This window comes from Ornithorhynchus anatinus, chromosome X2 (assembly GCF_004115215.2).
Source record: "Ornithorhynchus anatinus isolate Pmale09 chromosome X2, mOrnAna1.pri.v4, whole genome shotgun sequence".
In the NCBI taxonomy this organism is placed as follows: domain Eukaryota; kingdom Metazoa; phylum Chordata; class Mammalia; order Monotremata; family Ornithorhynchidae; genus Ornithorhynchus; species Ornithorhynchus anatinus.
This window is the reverse complement of record NC_041750.1, coordinates 19,315,832-19,336,349: the sequence shown is the minus strand read 5'-3', so window position 1 is coordinate 19,336,349 and position 20,518 is coordinate 19,315,832. Positions and strand designations below refer to the sequence as shown.

General features: G+C 42.0%; 1 protein-coding gene across 7 annotated transcripts in view; it reads right to left on the bottom strand.

Moving 5' to 3' along the window:
- Positions 1–20,518, bottom strand: part of LOC100083193 (alpha-catulin) — a 110,164-nt gene that overhangs the window by 25,687 nt on the left and 63,959 nt on the right. For 5 of the 7 annotated variants that reach the window (XM_029053033.2, XM_029053031.2, XM_029053030.2 and 2 more), the window contains 5 exons: positions 17,912–17,998; positions 14,435–14,593; positions 11,865–11,957; positions 7,505–7,655; positions 399–436 (listed from right to left, as the gene is read on the bottom strand). In XM_029053033.2, the coding sequence (XP_028908866.1) occupies positions 399–436; positions 7,505–7,655; positions 11,865–11,957; positions 14,435–14,593; positions 17,912–17,998 (528 nt within the window). Of the gene's footprint in view, positions 1–398; positions 437–6,294; positions 6,914–7,504; positions 7,656–11,864; positions 11,958–14,434; positions 14,594–17,911; positions 17,999–20,518 lie in introns of those variants that run through there. The other 2 variants (XM_029053036.2, XM_029053037.1) reach the window with 2 other exon arrangements.

Below are 20,518 nucleotides of genomic sequence, written 5' to 3'. Positions count from 1 at the left end.
AGCTCTCGTGGGCGGGGATCATATCTTCCAACTCCATATTACTGGATTCTACCAAGTGCTTAGTACAGTACTCTGCACACAACTGTCACTGATTGAGATCTGCATTCTTTCACCTTGTCCTTTGGATCCATTATGTGCCTACTTGTCCTCTTCCCTGCCACTTCCTTACTACTCTAAATGAAAACACCACTAACTACTGAAAGACGGGTTCAAACTTGGACTGTTATCCAAAACACTAGGGATATAAATCACCCTGATTATCAATGGAGTTTATCATTCTGTAATTTTGCTTGTTAATGAAATTTATTGAATAGTCTAGTCATTGACAATCATTTACATACCCAATTAGTCTACCCCTCACACACACTCAAAAGGACATAAGCAACCTCAAAACTTACCCCTGGTCTTGGGAGGGAAAGACAGGCCCGCTTCTCTCCTATGAACAACACAGATATTTAAAACCAAAATCTGTAGGCATGGTTAACGAACTGAATGAAGTGCTTACTTTCCTGCTTTAAAATCCCAATCAATGGAAAACATTATTCTAAAACAAAACTAGACAAAACCCTATCACACTGGGGCTAGCCCTTGCGAGTCAGAAACCAAATGCTTCCATTTCGTTTGTGTACCTGAGAATGAAACACTTGCACACCCATGCCAGGTAAAATGCCCCAGAAGCTGTGAGAAAAGCAAGAACGCAAATATTCTCTTCTACCCCTGTTTCATTTTCTTTCACAATTTTGCTTTCATTACAAATAAAATAGAGGGTTTCAAAACAAAAGAAAATGCAGGTAGGCACCGTAACTGCAGATGGCTTTCTTCTAGGATTCTGTGGGAGGGGAAGGGATCCAGATCAGCCGCCCTGGTGATTCATCCAATCCTACCAAGCACCAACCGACCCAGGGGATGGTAAGAAGGATGTCAGGCCTGTAATATTCCATTCTCACTCGCACCCGAAGTTATGCTGTTGCATGCCCTGACATTCTTGAACATTTCGAGGCCATGCATGGCCTTAGTCTAAAAGACAATGATTCCAGCAAATATTTTTGCTTTTCAGTCTCTCTTGTTCAACTGGTGTTGTTTTTTTTAATCTTAAATGTGGTAGACAAAGCTTTTCATTCAGAAAACTTTATTTGTTTCTTCTCTCGACTACCCATACTAACAGAGGTGTGTGAATATATGTACAGGGATGGCATCTTGGGCTCTACCTTAGAGGTGACAAGATGGCACTGCTCTGTCACTTTATATTTCCTATCTGAAGCTAGTATTCTTGGATCAGAACAATTCCAAATACAAATTTAGAGAAGATGCAAAATTGGACTTGTTCTTCATAATAATTAGCTTGAATTTTTACCCCCAAAATCTCCAACCAGAGAGAGGATATTAGGCTCAGCTATCTGCAAAGGCTCTTCCTCAACGTCAGAAACACTGAGAAAATGCCACAGGTTTCAATGATGTCACTATTATCTTCGAGAATGGTAACAGACTTGATAGTGGAAACTATCAAGGCATCTTATTGCTTGCTCTTCATTTCTGGCAAAATCCTAGCCAAAATCTTCACGGACTGGCTGCTGAAAAATGGGGCTTTAGATCAAAATGCAGTAAAGCAGCCATAATTTGGACTGCCAGTTAGAGAAGGGCAGAGAACACCACCAAAACCTCTATACTGATTTCAATGACCTGACACTGTCAAAAGAAATAGGCTCTGGCAGCTAACAATTTCACAGGACTATGGTTACTCCACAGCCAGGAAAATCAGTTAAATTGCTTTTTCTCACCCTTCCTCCATCCCCAAACAAGTAAAACAAGGATGGGCGTTGCTCATTCGACCTATTTCATTCTGCCACAAGAGATCTGGCATCTGATGTTAAAATAGGCTTCAAAGTCTTCTGGAAAATTTCCAATTCTACAGGATGTGAGATCACTCAAAGGTTCCTGATATGGTCACTCAGGAGCTGTATATGCCGATGTGCTCTGGGAGCCCATATTGTACAGAAAACAGATAAATAAGAACCATTTAACAGTGCTGTATGTGTCGATGATGCCTGTAATCCTCTATCCTACTTCCTCACAAAAACCTTATCCACAGACCAAAGAACTCTGCTGCTTCCCCCTTATATGCAATTTGTTTTAATGTCTGCTTCCCCCGCTAGACTTTAAGATCCTTAAAGACAGACATTATGTCTACTAACTCTGCTGTACTCTCCCAAGCCCGTAGCATGATGCTCTTCTCCAATAATTTGAAGGAAAGAAACAGAAAACCAAATACGCAGGCCAGGATGCCCTTTGTGAAACTGGCCTCGTGGAGCTAACAAGTTGCAGAACAAACTGAAAGTCGACAGTGTGGTAGGTAAGTCCGAATTTCTTCACATATGAATATATGTAAATACATATAAATATAAATGTGACAGAAATAGAATGATACCAGAAAAGTTACTGTTTGGAAGGAAAGGTGGAATTAAATCATCACCCAATCTGGACATGGCACAAACAAGGGCAAGGACAATACCTAAGGCGCGATGACCGGGAAACAAAATAAAGGTCTGTAGTGTATCCAGCACTCTCATGGTTTTGCCTGAATTAAAGGAGGATGAAAAAGTGAAATTGATCAGTGAAAATACTGGGAGGATAAGGTGTTTGTTATTCAAGGAATGGCACCAAGATCAGATGAGATTAAAATGAAAAAGAGACAGATCACCTGAAGGAAGCGTAGACTATTTCCAACAACTGCCAGCTGTTGCCCTGACTACTGCTTCAGCCTCCCTGCCTCTTTTCTCTCTCCACTCCACTAAAAAAAAAAAAGTGGAGTCCCCACTCCACAAAAACCTCCAATGGCTGCCCATCCATCTACCACCACATCAAACAGAAATTCCTTACCACCGGCTTTAAAGCACTCAATCAGCTGACTCCTTCCTACTTCACCTCACTGCTCTCCTACTACAGCAAGCCGTCTCACTTTGCTTCTCTAGCGCCAGCTTGCTCAGTGTACCTCGATCTTGTCCATCTTGCCACCAACCCCTTTCCCACATTCTCCCTCAGAACTGGAACTCCCTTCATATACGACAGATCACCAATCCCCCTACCTTCAAAGTCTTATTATAATCACATCCTCCAAGAAGCCTTCTGTGATTAAGTCCTTTTTTTCTCCTACTTCCACTCTCTTCTGCATCACCTATGCACTTGGATCTGTATCCTTTAACACCTGATATTTACCCCACCCTCAGCACTTATGTACATATGCATAATTCATTTATTTATATTAACTTCTGTCTTCCCCTCTACACAGACAGGGAATGTGTTTACCAACTCTGTTGTACTCTTTCCAGAACTTAGTACAGTGCTCTGCACACAGTAAGTACTCAATAAATACCACTGACTAACGAAACAATGGGCGAGACACAAGGTTTTGGCAAAAAATGAGTATGAGGATGGTAAATGATTTTCCCACGTACATTGGTGAGGAATGGTAACAATACTGAGGGAGAAGGAAACCGAGAATACTATTGAGGGATTGACTAGAAGGACTAGAAACTTTAAGGTCAGCTAGACTGAGAAGTTAGTGTGGAAAATGATCAGCAGGGGCCTTACTGTTTGGGCCAAAAATCAGAATTCATCTCCCACAAATAGAAACAGTTAAGAACCTTTAAAGTAAATGTAATGTAGAATATAAAATATGTTAGTATTTATATGAAGGGAGAGTATACTTTTTAAAGAGGAACATTCTAAGGGATATAGCAAGAGCAAGTAATAATTATAATTATAATAATTATGGTATTTGTTAAGTGCTTACTAAGTGCTAGGGTGGATACAAGCATATCAGGTTGGACACAGTCCCTGTCCCGCAAAGGGTTCACAGATTTAATTCTCATTTTACAGATGGGATAACTGAGGCACAGAGAAGTTGACACTTACCCAAGGCCACACAGCAGACAAGTGGCTGAACCGGGATGAGAACCCATGACCTCCTGACTCCCAGGCTTGTGTTCTATCCGCTGTGCACATGCAGAGGCAGTAAAACTGAGCTTGACCAGGGTTACTTCCTCCCCTCCAATTCTCTCCTTTGACCCCTAAATCTGGCTTCTGCCCCTTAACTCCATGGAAACATTCCTCTCTAAGGTCACCAATGCCTTTCTTCCTGCCAAATGCCTCTACACCATCCTAAACCTCCTCGATCTCTCAGATGCCTTCAACACTGCCAACCACCCCCCTCTCTCCTGGAAACATTACCTAACCTTGGCTTCACTGATGCTGTCCTCTTCTGCTTCTCCTCCTATCTCTCCAGCTGCTCATTTTTTTATGGTATTTGTTAAGTGCTTACTATGTGCCAGGCATTGTTCTAAACACTGGGGTTGGACACGGTCCATGTTCTAAATCATTTTTCTAAAAATCCGCTTAGTTCATGTCTCCCCACTCCTCAGAAACCTCCAACATTTGCCCATCCACCTCCACATCAAGCAGAAACTCCTTACCATTGGTTGTAAAGCATTCAACTTCAGCATTCGCCAAACTTTCTTCCCCTTTTCAAAGCCTTACTGAGAGCTCACCTCCTCCAGGAGGCCTTCCCAAACTGAGCCCTCCCTTTCCCTCTGCCTCTCCTCCCCTCCCCATTCCTCCTATTCCCTCCCTCTGCTCTTCCCCCTTCCCCTCCCAACAGCACTTGTGTATATTTGTATATATTATTTATTACTCTATTTTATTAATAATGTGTATATATCTATGATTCTATTTATCTATTTTGATGGTATTGATGCCTGACTACTTGTTTTGCTGTCTGTCTCCCCCTTTGAGACTGTGAGCCCGTTGTTGGGCACGGATTGTCTCTATCTGTTGCCGAAATGTACATTCCAAGCGCTTCGTACAGTGCTCTGCACACAGTAAGCGCTCAATGAATGAATGAACAAGCTTACCCCCTTTGACCTTATCTCGCTGATTTCCTACTATGACCCAGCCCGCATGCTTCATTCTTCTAATGCCAACCTACTCACTGTACTTGAAATTCATCTATCTCGCAGCCATGTCTTCCTTCTGGCCTGGAACTCCTTCCCCTTTTTTATCCAACAGACCACCATTCTCCTCACTTTCAAAGCCTTATTAAAACCACATCCTCTCCAAGAAGCTTTCCCTAACTAAGCACTCATTTCCCCAGTCACTCTCCCTTCTGTATCACCTATGCATTTGGATCTGTACTCTTTATGCACTTGATACTCACCCCACCCTCAGCCCCACAGCACTTACATATATATCCAGTATTTATTTTAATGTCTGTCTCCCCCTCTAGCTCCTGGTGGGCTGGGAATGTGTCTACCAACTCGGGAGTATCGTATTCTCTCAAATGCTTAGTACAGTGCTCTGCACATAGTAAGTGCTCAATAAATATCATTGATTGATTATTTATTTAAAGAATTAAAACTATGTACAAATCATCTGTTTCCTAAAACCGGTGGTGACTAGTTTACTTCTCACAAAAATAGGCACTAAATTTGACCTATCTCTCAATTATGTGAATTTTACTAACATAGTTTGCAAGGGTAGGTCAATCGTATTTATTGAGCACTTACTGTGTGCAGAGCACTGTAATAAGCGCGGGGGAGAGCACAATATAACAATGTAACGGACACATTCCCTGCCCACAATGAACTTACAGTCTAGAGGGGGAGAAAGACAATACAAATTCATACAATTACAGATAAGTACATAAGTGCTTTGGGGCTGGGATGGGGGATGAATAAAGGCAGCAAGTCAAGGCCGTGCAGAGGGGAGTAAAGAATGCCACGTATTATGGATAGTAATATACTGTAGTTCTCTTTCACTCTAATCTGTTACATTAGATTTAAGAAAGAACCCTAAAATCTCATTTGATTTCCCTCTTCTCTGCATTATAAGTACCACCCTAACTGTTTCATGAACAGTGAGTAGTATTTAAAATTCTTAAAAGGGGGAGGGGAGAAGGGATTTTAGAGAAATAAATCCAAGATTATTCTTCTTTTGTGAATGAACCAAAAGCATTGTCTCCAGAAGTTCTGTATTAAACTTATACTAAATCTAATATTTAAAATTTCCTGTTAACTTACATTGTCATAAAGAAGTCCCATCATTTTAACCCTGCCTAAGATGTCAGTGAAAATTAAAACCAAACAAGCTTTAGAGCTTATAAAGGACCTGAGAAATGCACCCTCTTTCCCTCAATTACAAATAGAAATCTCACCATTAAATGGGCCATCTTACCCCAAGAGTTACTAAATCTCTGATTTAGATGCTATCAGGCTGAATTTAATAGCTACTTCTTCTTCTGAAGACTTTCTATAGTATTTATTCACTCTCAAACATGTCATTGCTTTGCTGATTACATGCAAGTTTGTGTATTTCACTGTTCATTTATTAAATGGCAATAAATTATTCCACTTTGTATCTAGCACATTAAAATTCTCCCACATTAAAAATACTTGCCAGCAAGATATTTAGCACTCTAAAAATGAATGACATTTTGACTGGAATGAACTGAAATTTTCTTGCAAGTGGTATAATTAACTTTGAAAATACAGTTTCGCATCTTTTATCTGAAGTCCATTATAAGCTTATATTTTTAGACTTTAAAGCCAACACGGACGCCAATATCCTGAGCAATATTTTTAAAAATACTAAATACATAGGGAACACAGGCAATACAATTATAACTCTAAATGCTATCTTATAATAAAAGTATCCCTTTGAATGACAGAATCAAGCTACATTAAACAGAGGTTCTCCTAACAAAATTAAATAACTCATTAAATAAAAATAAACAGCATGACCATCTTGAAATGTTCAATGATGACTGCCACAAATTCTTAGATGAAATCAAAATAAAAATCAAAACCATTTCTTCTTTAACATTTTATCATTATCTTCTACATGTTATATAAATACCAATAAACTTACCAACCACAGAAAGTATTTCAAGGTTGTGTAGACATCAGAAAGATTCCATCCAGGAAGGACAGCAATTCAAAAATCAAATAGCTAAATTCACTATTTTATGAAATACATAAAACTGAAGCCAATAGTACAGAATTAAGATTAAACTTTTCTTTGAAAAATAAAGAACAGTGAAAAACCAATATGGAAAGCGATTTTTAAAAATTCTCCCCCAAATGAAAACTGCAAAATAAAATAAGTCAAAAACTAAGCCTAATTGAATTCACATAAGAATCCAAGTTTTTGTGTGTTTTATGCTTTGTGGGAATATTAACTGGTTAAAACAATACTAAGAAAAATAAGGACACTAAAATGTGGGTACCAAATTCAAAGGACTTTTTCCCTACTGTTTTTCAAATTCACTAGATTTGATCTAGTGGCAACATGAATAACATTTTCGCCCACTGTCTTTGATTAATCAATAAAGCAGCTAGTCGGAGCTGATGACAAGGTAAAATAGAACTTTTATTTCATGTACTTTAGCATAAAAGTTAAATCTTACTGCTTAATGTTGTGACATTTTTTAGAAAGTTATGAATAACATTCTTACCTCTTCGTCCTTCAAATACATCATTGATTTCTCTTAATAACACAGACATGTCAGTAATTTGTGATTCCCAGGCTTCACAAAACACATCTAGATTTTCTTTAGCAATCTTACTAGATGGGTGCAGAGTCAATGTTTCAGCAGCAGAAATGATCTGAAGAAAACAAAATATCTTAGCTTGAACCCTGTTTTCAGCCACTTCCCTAACCAAAGTTCTCAGGAAGGCAGCTAGTCCTATGGCCAAAACAGCTAGGATCTGGCTTCTGGTAGGCAGATCATCTGCTTGGCTCTAGCAACCCTGAATCTCAGTGACTTTACATAAGACCCCGTGCCCTTGATTTTGGTATGTTCTACTGTGATCTTTTCCAATTTTTGGTACTAAATCCTGACTTGGATGTCTTGTTTGTGAATTTAGCTCAGTTGTGCTTGCTGGGGCTTAAGCAGACCTGGTGGTTGGATTCTGGATGGCATTCCTAAGTCCATATCTTCTTTTAAGCCTGGAATACAGGATGGCAAATTTTGGTTCTAATTTGGGGATATCTAGTTAAGAAAAGTTAAATTTCTCCCATTCCTTTCCAGTTCGCACTCTTTCTTCTAGCCTCAGTCTACCCGCTGTGTCCCGTTCTTGTCTATTCCACCCCCACTTGCTCATGCTCTCACTTCTACTTCTTGACCATTCTGTCTGGCTTTTGTTCACTGGCTCCTCCTCTTCTGCTCATCTTACTATGGGTGTCCCCCAAAGGCTCTGTTCTAGATCCTCCATGCTTCCCGCTTTACACTCACTCTCTGGGGCAGTCTACCCACTCATAAGCCTTCAGCTACCACCTCAATGTTGATAAATACCAAATCTGTCTCTCTAGCCCCAAACTCTCATTTGACCTGCAATCCCCATCTCCTCTTGCCTACAGGATATCCCCAAACCCACTTCTCCCACTAACTTCCTTAGCTCATTCAAAGCAGTGTGGACTAGTGAAAAGAGCAGAGCACAGGATTGGGAGTCAGGAGACAAGGGTTGTAATCTCAGTGAGAAGTAGCATGGATTAGTGGCAAAAGCCCGGGCTTGGGAGTCAGAAGATGTGGGTTCTAATCCCGACTCCACCACTTGTCTGCTGTGTGACCTTGGGAAAGCCACAAACTTCTCTGTGCCTCAGTTACCTCATCTGGAAAATGGGGATTAAGAATGTTAGCCCCACGTGGAACAACCTGATTACCTTGTAGATTACCCCAGTGCTTAGAACAGTGCTTGGCACATAGTAAGGGCGTAACAAATACCAGTTGCTTGACCTTGGACAATTCACTTAACCGCTCTGCGCCTCAGTTACTTTGTCTCTGAAATGGGGATTAAACACCTCTTCTCCTCCCGCTTTAGACAGCAAGCCCCATGTGGGACAGGTACTGTGTCTGATATGATGATCTTCTACCTGTCTCAGCACCTAGTACAGTGCTTGGCACATAGTAAGCGCTTAATAAATGCAATTATTATTCAACACCACCACCTGTCCCAGAAGCCTACAACCATGGCATTTTCCTCAACTCTGCTTTCATTCAACTCTCCCATTCAGTCTCCTGACAAATCCTGCTGGCTCTTCCTGCACAGTATCTCTTAGGTCTGCCCCTTCCTCTCTACACAAAGTGAGACTAGTACTACTAATAATAATAATAATAATTGTGGTATTTGTTAAGCGCTTACTATATGCCAGGCACTGTACTAAGCACTGGGGAGGATACGAGATAATTGGGTTGGACAATGACAGTCTTACAGTCTTAATCCCCATTTTACAGATGAGGAAACTGAGGCACAGAGAAGTTAAGTGACTTGCCCAAGGTCACACAGTAGACAGGTGGCAAAGCCAGGATTAGAACCCAGGTCCCCTGACTCTCAGGCCCGGGCTCTTTCCACTATGCCACGCTGCTTCTCCTGGGCTCCTCAGCTGCAACACCCTGCTATAAACTCCTTGCTCCTGACTCCCCCACGCCCATCCCATTCCCCTAGTTTGGAAAGCCCTCCCTCCCCACATCAGAGTAACCACAGTTCTTCCCACATTCCAAGCCCTCCTAAAACTCCACCTCCTCCAACAAGCTTCCCAGAATTATTTCCCAGCCCACTGAGTCATATCATCCCTTTGACTAACTCTAGCACTGATGACTCATTTACAGTCTCCTAAATACTTGTGTATTTTGCCCACTCCAGTTTCACGTTCAATACCTTGAGCAGTTCCAACAGCATCATTTCTAATTAATATCAGGTGATAAGACATGTTTGTAAACAACAAATCCTGGAATTAACTCACTCTCCTTGTATTGAAACTATTCTCATGAGCCTCAATAGAGCTGTGTGGGGAGAGGCAGGTGAGGAGAATGGATGACAGGCAAATTTTCTAAGAGCCCCTTTAGTGATTTGAACTTGGAAACCCAAAGCAAAGAAGACCAAGGAAACGCTTGAAAGATACAGTAAAACATGAAGCAGATAATGCTGTCAACTAAAAACTGGGAGTCGATTGTTGTAGAGCGGTGTGCTGCAATTGAGAAAGGAGTAACTTTGAGAGCAAAGACTTCGAAGGATTGTGAGGCAAAAGGAAAAACAGTGCCAGACACCGCAAATACCAAGGAACAAAATTAAGGGCACAGCGAAGAATGTTCCCTGTGGCTGACCAATGTGGTGAGGAATGTGCCTGTTCCGCCACAAGTACACATACACAGTAGAGTAAGGAAAGTCTATGGTAGGATCAGTTTGATTCACTCTATTCTTTGCCACTCATTTAAGTCTTGAGGCAGACTGGGCAGAGCCCAAAAGTAGTGTATAAGAACATTTTAGCAGTAACTTTAAATAGAGGAGTCCTCTTCAGAAAAATGTGTCTCCAGTACCTAGCTTCATGAACTTATTTTTCACGAAGTCTGGTTTTGCTCAATGCATGATGTCAGTTCCTTGACTAGCCAACTCCAAAGTGCTGGAGCTTATCAATTGTCTCTTAGCACACTAATGGAATGGTTAGTTTCTTAGTATGCTGATGTAACTGTGATGGTCACTCGCTGGTCCACACACTGAGAAAGGGAGGGAAACCTTATAAGTGGCTAGAATGGAGCAAAATTCACTCCTGGGGACCACTCCTACAGGGAAAGATAACCTGCATAAATAACAGGCACTTAGGTGGCGGCTCCACCAGGAACACAGCCAATCACAGGGGGAGACTGGGAAATGAGAAGGGGACTAATTAAGTGAAAAAGCCTCTTGGTCATTTAAAGTTCGAGGGGGACTGAGCCATCCTTGAGACAGGATCCTGGAGAAGACGTTTCCATGTTGGTATCTGGAAGCTAGGCTTCCTCCCCAGAGTAGGAGACAGCCAATCACTCTGTCACCACTATTTCTCCAGTTCAAGAGCACTTCCTTTTCCCGTTGACTGAATTTAATCATACTGGATAACTACAGCCAAGATAAAATGATCTGAGCAGACTCCATAGAGGACAGTTTTATATAGGGGGAATGTTTTTCTATAACTGGGGGAAAAGGAGTTTTTCAAAATTATTTCTCCTGTTTTCTTTCCAGAAAAATGTAGGGGAAATAAAGTATTGACCAACGTACACATTTTAGAACTATGTCCCTGGGTATGGGGCTCTCAGGTCAAGACTTGTACATCTGCCAGGAGAATCAATCAATCATACTACTTACTGAGTACCTACTATGTGCAGAGAACTGTGCTAAGCCCTTGGGAAAGAACAATAGACACAATCTCTGCTCTCAAGGATTTTACAATTTTGTGGGGGAGACAGACAGAAAAATAATTTAAGGATAAGAGGAAGAAACTGAATTCATAAAGCAGTGAATAAGCAATAGGATATGTCAGATGATGATATGTGCAGGTGGTTGTAGGTAAACCAGTGAAGCAGCATGGTGTAGTGGATAGAGCACAGGCCTGGGAGTCAGATGGTCATGGGTTCTAATCCCAGCTGTGCCACTTGTTTGCTGTGTGACCTTGGGCAAGTCACTTCACTGGGCCTGAGTTATCTTATCTGTAAAGTGGGGATTGAGACTGTGAGCCCCACATGGGACAGGGACTGTGTTCAACCCGATTTGCTTCTATCCACCACAATGCTTATTACAGTGCCTGACACAAAGTAAGCGCTTAACAAATACCACAATTATCCCTCTAGACTGTAAGCTCTTTGTGGGCAGGGAATGTGACTGCTTAAAGTGTACTCTCCCAAGTGCTTAGTAGTGTGCTCTGCACACAGTAAGCGCTCAGTAAATACGATTGAATGAGTGAATGAATTTGTAGTTTCGTTCCTAAAGAGAAATTTCCTACTCAATCATTCCCAGAAAAGACGTTTTAAGGAAAAAAAACCCAACAAAAAACAGAGACCATACCTGTGGGCCAGTAACCCGAAAAGTGTCTTCTGCATGGATACAAGTAATTTCAAGAGGTTCTGTCCCAGAGACATGTCTTAACAATTGACAAGCCTAGAAAAAGAAATAAATTAAATAAATTTTTAATTTATTAATTCTTATTCCTCCCCTCATCTCAGACCCTTCTAGCTCCCAACCCAATTGCCCCAGGCCAGGAGTTCATCCCTGGAAAGCCGCATTCACTCTTTCACATCACTGGGTCCCAGCTGGTTGACAGTGCGCACCCTGGTGGCCGGAAAGTTAAGGCACTGCCTACAAATTAAGAAGCCTGTTTTGTTCCTGGGGGGTTAAAATCGTGAAAACCTTTCACTTCCTTTGCATATTAGCAAATGCTCAGCACACTGTCCTACATTCATTAGGCAGGCAAAAGTTATTGGTAATTAGAAAACATCTTCTCTCTGGCCTGGAACTCCCTCCCCCTTGTCTCTGACAGGCCACCGTCTCCCCATCTTCAAAGCCCCCCTAAAATCATATTTTCTCCAAGAGGCCTTCCCTCCCTTAGCCTTCATTTCCCCACCCTATTCACCCTCCCTTCTGCACTGCCTATGCACAGGGGCCTGTACTCCTTGAGTACCATCCCCAGCCCTTCAGCACTTAGGTACATATCCTTATACCTTGCCATTTCCCTTATCTGTAATTTATTTTAATGTCTGCCTCCCACCTAGACTTGTATGCTTCTTGAGGGTAAGGACTGTATCTACCAACTCAATTTCATTGAATTCGCCCAAGGGCTTAGTACACTACACTGCACACAGTAAGCACTCCATAAATACCACTGATTGATAATATTAATTCAGTAAAGAATAATGAGAATGCCTTAAAATTTAAACTGAGTTCAGCCAAAACACGTTTTCACTGCATGCTGTGGCTATAGCAATGTTGGGGAATTAGGGAAAGTTAATTCAACTACAGAAGAAACTGTTTATGTGTACAAATGCATGACTAGGCTCATGTGCATTTTCCTTAAAGTGTTGTTTTGCAAGAAAATAATTCCCGTATTGATGGAGACCTGGATTTATGTGGAAAATAAAACATTAAAAGATTCAATAAATTCGCATGGAGTAGTTTTAGTTGTAGAAGAGTTGAGATACTATGATTCACAGGGTTAAAATTCCAGCATTATTCCATAAAAACCCTCCAAATAAAATCTTGCCATTTAAAATTCACCAGCAGGTGTTAACAAGTCAGCCCTTAAAAAGAAAAAGTCATTCTGGATAGAGCCAATGCTCATATTCTTATGGCTACTCAAGGTCTTAAGCATAGCCAGGTTAATGTTGAAGCTAAAATTCATTATTTGGTTTTCTGTACCCCAATATGACCACTAACACTGTAGCTCTCTAGCTCTTAATAGGACTTCCTGGTGTTCTTCTTTCCCCTGCTGCCTAATAATTTTCAGGTTTCAACTCCCACCCATGTCCCAAATTGGGTGAAATTGTGGCTATTTTGGAGGCTTTTTCCCACACTCTACAAGGCTCCAGGTCTTGCTTTCGGCCAGGCTAGCCAGGAGGCATCTAACAATAGCCACGGCGAGAGTAGCAGCAAAAGCGTCACCCATTCATTCTTGGGGACCCCGCCCAGTGGAAGAGGAGAAGAGAAATTGCCCTGTCGCCCTGCACATCTTCCTCTTCATCTGCAATGGCGGCATCAAGCAACCACCGCAGTTGCAACCTACACCACATGTCCCTAACTTGGACTTTTCCAGCACGACTGGATTGCAGTGTTTCTGCTGCACCTGAAACTCCTGTGAAACTCCAGAAAGGATTTAGGTAGCATGGCCATTTCTATCACTTCTGCTGCCACTTGACCTGCTGTTTGGTGCTTGCTGTAGAACATTTTATTGGGAAATCCCCAGTATAAGCTATTGTCCTCCTCACTGCCATTTGAAGATGGACCAACACCAGATTCCATTCAGCAATAGCTACTGATTCCCGCCAGGGCCTACCCCACAAGGAGATGCCCCCTGGCCACCGGCTCCACACGAGGTTGCCGCCCGATGGGCCACCACCATGGAGAGCCAAAAAGCCCGCTTGGGGGAACTAACCCCGACTCCGTGGCTTAGTGGCAAGAGCCCGGGCTTGGGAATCAGGGGACATGGGTTCTAATCCTGGCTCTGCCACTTGTCAGCTGTGTGACTTTGGGCCAGACACTTCACTTCTCTGTGCCTCAGTTACCTCATCTGTAAAATGGGGAAGATGACTGAGAGCCCCATGTGGGACAACCTGATTACCCTATATCTACTTTTCATGAGAATCATCACCAGCGAAGGTGCTTCAACTAACTCTTCCTAAATACCAACTTTAGGAATTGGAGTCGGGGGACCTGTGAACAGTCAAGCAAGGCCCAAATTTATCACGTTGCAAGGTTTTATCTGGATGAAAGTACGTTTAGGTGCTTCGTGGAGGGATGGGCTGGGGGGAACAGACATTTTAAACCTGTATTAAATTTGTTCAATTTTCCTTAAAAAAACATGGCAATGTCTTCTGAGGTAAAGCTATTTCTGAATGAGTTCATTGTTTAAATCTGCAACTCACCTCCACAAGCTGTTCTTTCTGTTCAGAGAGTTTACACGTATATCCTGCCACAGCTTCTAAGTTTCCTTCTACTCCACTTATTTTTAAAGCTTTCAAAACCACATGATCAGCATGGTACTTTAATAGATCTGTTGCCAGTAATGTTGCTGCACTGTGAATCTTCAGTAGATGCAAAAAAAAATCATGAACATAAATGAATAAGGCTGATGGACAAATAAATTTAATGACAGTAAAATCAAACAAGAAAAGAATGAAGAAAACAAAATACAAAATAAGCTAAATTTAAGAGGCCCACAAAATTTACAACTAACTTGATTTCCAAAAGTAATTATTTATTTTTTAAAAAATCGGTAAATAATCTACTAGTCTTTCAGATGTGGGGGACTTGGTCCAAAATTCGTAGAAGATGATAAGAAGTGCCGTGACTAGGAAATATTCAAATGCTCAAGAAGGATTTAAATTATTGGAAGAGAGGTCCAAAATAGGTTATTAGAGGGGAAAGTTACAGAAAATAAGAGGAGAATTGAAACAGACTTAACAAATGATAGGCCCAGGACTGGTTACTAGGGGAGATTATGAGGATGTACTAGGTGCTTGGGGGAATACGATAGAATTAGTAGACATGATCTCTGCCCTCAAAGAGTTTACAATCTAAGAGGGGAGACAAATACTAAAATGAATAAATAGGAGTAATAGGAGGCTATGCTGGGGGATGGAGGTGATTAATCCGGTTGCTTAGGTGGCACAAGAGTGCTGAAGAGGTAGGCCGGGGGCGATATAAGGGTGGGAAGATGACAAATGAGTTGGGAAAAGCCTCCTCAAGTAAATGTGATTCCAGAAGAGCTTTGAAGATGGGGGTCCACGTACATGTCCTGGGAGCAGGAGTAAACGTGAAGTTGCAGAAAAAGAGGTCAGGGCTAGCAACGTAGCAACGTAGTTTTGAAAGTCATCTACAAAGAAGTTGAAGCCATGAGAGTAGTTGAGCTCGCCAAGGGGGTGAGTGGAAAACATGGAAGAGAACTCAGAACTAAGCCTTGAGGGGACACCCACATTTAGGGAGTGGGAGGCATAGGAGGAGCCAGCAAAACAACTGAGAAGGAGCGACTAGAGCAGTAGGAGGAGAAGTGGGAGAAGACTGTGTCTGAAAAATCTAAATTACTGTCTCTAGGAGAAGGGAGAAGTCCATAGTGTAGAAGGCAGCTAAGAAGGATTAAAATAGAATCAAGTCTATTAGATTTTGCAAGTAGGAGGTCATTGGAGACCACTCCCTGTGGCTGAAAACAGATTGAAGAGGATCAACAAGGGAGTTGGTGGGGTAAATGGAGGCAATAGTCTATACAACCCATTCATGTAGTTTGGACAAGAATGTAAACTGGATGGAGCAGTGGGGTCTAGAGAAGGATTCTTTGAGATAGGGGAGATGTGGCCATGTTTAAAGGCAGATGAGAAGGAGCCATTACAGAGTGCGAGGTTAAAGACTGTGGTTAGAGAGGGCACAAATGAGAAGTGATAGAGCTGGAGAGGGTAGATTTTGAAAGCGGGGGGCTGTCTCTCAAGGAATCATGGGGGTAGGAGGGAACTGGGGAGGTGAAGGGGAAATTTGGGGGACCTCAAACCTGATGGTTTTTATTTTGTAAGGAGAATATTTGATTAGGTCACTAGGAGATAGGGAGGGTGTAGGTGGAGACTTGGGGTTTCAGGAAAGAGTCAGAAAGTTTGGAATAGTCAGATAGTTGACTATCAAGGAGGGCAGTTGCTATAAGGATATCTCAAAAGTATCCTCTGGTGCCACTGCTGAAACACAATACTGGCCTGACCCAGTAAGTCTTATGGGTTTTAAGGCTTGGCAGTGGTACCACCAAAAACGTTCAGCAAGAAGTAACTCTACCAGTGTCAGGGATCAGAGCTCATAAGTAGGTTTTAAGTGGGTTTTAAGGCTTGGCAATGGTACCACCAAAAATGTTCACCAAGAAGTAACTCTACCAGTGTCAGGAATCAGAGCTCAGAGCTGAGAAGCAGCGTGGTGCAGTGGAAAGAGCATGCGCTTTGGAGTCAGGGATCATGAGTTCGAATCCCAGCTCTGCCACTTGTCAGCTGTGTGACTGTGGGCAAGTCACTTAACTTCTCTGTGCCTCAGTTCCCTCATCCGTCAAATGGGGATTAAGACCGTGAGCCCCACGTGGGACAACCTGATTCCCCTGTGTTTACCCCAGTGCTTAGAACAGTGCTCTGCACATAGTAAGCGCTTAACAAATACCAACATTATTATTATTATAAATCTATGATGAGGCCTGCACATTACATGCCAGGGCAAACTCAAGGAGGTGGCAATCCAGTCTGATTTGCTATTTATTACCTGCATCTTTCTCATTTCAAAGTCCTCTCGTGTACCCTCTACACGTCTTCGAAGCACCCAAGGGTACGACGTGGCCCAGTGGACACAGCATGGGCCTCGAAGTCAGAAGGACAGGGGCTCTAAACCTGGCTCTGCCACTTGTCTGCTGTGTGACCTTGGCCAAGTTACTTAACCTCTATGTGCCTCAGTTACCTCATCTGTAAACTGGGGATTAAGACATAGAGCCTGATGTGAGACAGGGACTGTGGCCAACCTGATTAATCTGTATCTACCCCAGCGCTTAGTACGGTGCCTGGCACATAGTAAGCATTTAACAAATACCACTAACAACAACATGTTACCCCATTGAAATCTTGGGGCACCTACCTCTGATACTATTCATTTAGCAAAAGTGTAGAGAGGCCTTTGGTGTGCCTGTGAGATTGTGAGGGTTTGTGCTGGAGCCATCTACACTCTCTGGTCTCCTGAAACCAACAAGAGTCTTGAGAGGGCTGATTGGGTTTAGGGGTGCTAAATATTGTGCTCTGTTTACAGTAGGTGCTCAATAAACAGTATTCATCATGATTGAGGGGGAGAAAGCATCAACCATAAAATGTAGAAAACATAGAAAGTGGATTTCAAGAACATTAGATTTTAATCAACCAATGGGATTTATTGAGTTCTTACTGTGTGCAGGGTGTTTATTTTATAACCCAAAAGTTATTAAAGGAAGGACAGAAAAACTAAAGCAGCATTGTCAAGCCAATCTGAAGGTGAAGGAGGATGAAGAAGACCCAAGAGAAAAGATGTGAAGCTTAACTAAGCAGGAATCTAATGGACACTTCTTATCTATAGTCTTTCCTTCCTATCCTCCTTTTGTTTGGTTTCCACTGAAATTGAAAATATGCCCTGTGGCTCTCTTATTGAGCTATATGGGTTCTCAGTAGAAGGAGCAGTGAAGAGAGAGAAGGCTGAAATTATCTAGCAAAGGATTTGTTAAATGTGAGAGGGATCAATTCAAACCCTGCAGGCAAAACTACATTTCAGAAAGTATTGGCTAGTACAAAAAAAAACCACAACTGTAGCCTATCCACTAAAAAAGAGCAAAGACAAACTGATTTTCTATTTAGAACAGTACTTACTTCTCTTTTAAGTTCATTCATGCACTGACTTATTTTTAATATGGCCAGTTCCAGATCTTCTGTGGTATTCTTAGATTTTTGGTTTTTCTATCAATGAAAAAATTCACAGCATGTTACCAAATTCTGCTTCCAAACCCGTATTTCCAAAATCAAACTTCCACCCTTAGAATGTAGTGAGATCTACTGTAGGGTCTTTTGAAACCTATCACATTAAGAATTAAATCCTCATTACTCTCTAAATTTTGATGATGAAATATCTTTCCCCATTACAGAATTACAGGAGCTTACAGTCAGGCTCTGGCCCTGACCTTAAATAACTGGAAAGGCATGATTTCCCCTCTAGAGTGTAAGCTCGTTGTGGGCAGAGAATGTGCCTGCTAACTCATATTGTACTCTCCCAAGTGCTTAGTACAGTACTCTGCACATAGTAAGTGCTCAATAAATATTGGTTTAGGAGAGGCAAGGGTAGCTTAACAATTTGGTTCAAATGGAAAGTAGCTGAGGGAAGGAGGGGAATGAGGGAGAAGGAGGGAAAGGCTAGGATGAGGAATTAGCAAAGGAAAGCAAAGCCTTTGCGAGAAGCAGCATGATGTAGTGGATAGAGCCCAGGCCTGAAAGTCATAAGGATCTGGATTCTAATCCCGGTTCTGCCAATTGTTTGCTGTGTGGCCTTGGGCAAGCCACCTCACTTCTTTGTGCCTCAGTTACCTCACCTGAAAAATGGAGATTAAGACTATACACCCAAGTGGGACATGGACTGCGGCCAACCCAAATGCATCGACCCCAGAGCTTAGTACAGTGCCTGGCACATAATTAATGCTTAACAGATATTATTAAAAGAAAAAAGGCTAGAAGGGATTAGGGACTGGCACTGGGTTTGTGGAATTCAACCTGGATATTTTTTTAAGGTCCTTGAATCACCTTCTAGATAATTGTAAATCGGCCTTGAAGAAAAATTCACAAAAAATGGATACACTTGCTAAAATGATGATGATGATGATGATGATGTTGGTATTTGTTAAGCGCTTACTATGTGCAGAGCACTGTCCTAAGCGCTGGGGTAGACACAGGGGAATCAGGTTGTCCCACGTGGGGCTCACAGTCTTAATCCCCATTTTACAGATGAGGTAACTGAGGCACAGAGAAGTTAAGTGACTTGCCCACAGTCACACAGCTGACAAGTGGCAGAGCTGGGATTCGAACTCATGACCTCTGACTCCAAAGCCCGTGCTCTTTCCACTGAGCCACGCTGCTTCTCATGTTCATAAGTCAATGCAACGTTCCAGGAATTTCCTTGAGACACTTCTCTCTTTCTCCTCCTCCTCCAGCAAGTTCCCATTACTATGGAGCTAAATTATTTTGGTAATAATAATAATAAAAAAATAAATCAATTGACTCTATGTTCCTAAACTGCCAGGGGAAAAAAAAAGTAAAGAAAAAGTACTTGTCACATGAAACAAAACTAGAACCAATCCCTTTTCATTTCTTTCCCTTGTTTACCCACTCTAATCCTCCCTCTCCTTTTTTCTTATCCCTTTTATATGGTATTTTTTAGATCTTTCTTTATGTGCCAAACACTGTACAGAGCATTGGGGTAGAAACAAGATAACCAAATCAGACAGCCCCTACCCTACATGTGACTTGCAAACAAGTAGGGAGAGTAGGGAAGCTGCGTGGATTAGTGGAAAGAGCACAGGCTTGGGAGTCAGTGAACATGGGTTCTAATCCCAGTTCCACCACTTAGCTGTGTGACTTTGGGCAAGTCACTTAACTCCTCTGTGCCTCAGTTACCTCACCTGTAGCATGGCTCAGTGGAAAGAGCCTGGGCTTCGGAGTCAGAGGTCGTGGGTTCGACTTCCGGCTCTGCCACTTGTCAGCTGTGTGACTGTGGGCAAGTCACTTAACTTCTCTATTCCTCAGTTACCTCATCTGTAAAATGGGGATTAACTGTGAGCCTCACGTGGGACAACCTGATTACCCTGTATCTACCCCAGTGCTTAGAACAGTGTTCTGCACATAGAAGCGCTTAACAAATACCAACATTATTATTATTATTAAGATAGGGATTAAGACTGTGAGCCCCACGTGGGACAACCTGATTACCTTGTATCTACCCCAGTGCTTAGAACAGTGCTTGGCACATAGTGCTTAACAAATGCCATTATTAATTTTTTATTTTTATTTTGTTGTCCTTATTTGACAGATAAAATGAGGGACAGGGAGATTAAGTCACTTGCACAAGTTCACACAGCAGGTCAGTGACAGAGCTGGAATTAGAACGCAGGTCTCCTGAATCCCCATCCCGTGTTTATTCTATGTCACACTATCTCCCGGCCTCAAACAGCAGTGTTAATAACTTTTAAATTTCACTCTGTATTATGCTAATAGAGAACTGATGCTAGTGATTATTAGAAACTCCTGGGGTTTCTGACCAGACCAAAGAACCAGAAGCAACCAGAGAGACCTTTGGGAGAGAACAGAAGGGGATTGGGTAGAGTCCCAGTTTCACATGTATCAATTTCCCCCTGACCTTCCTGCCTTGCTTCCCCCATTTTGCCCTGAGCTGTGGTGGTGGTTTCAGATGCTGTGCCTACTTTATCCCACTCA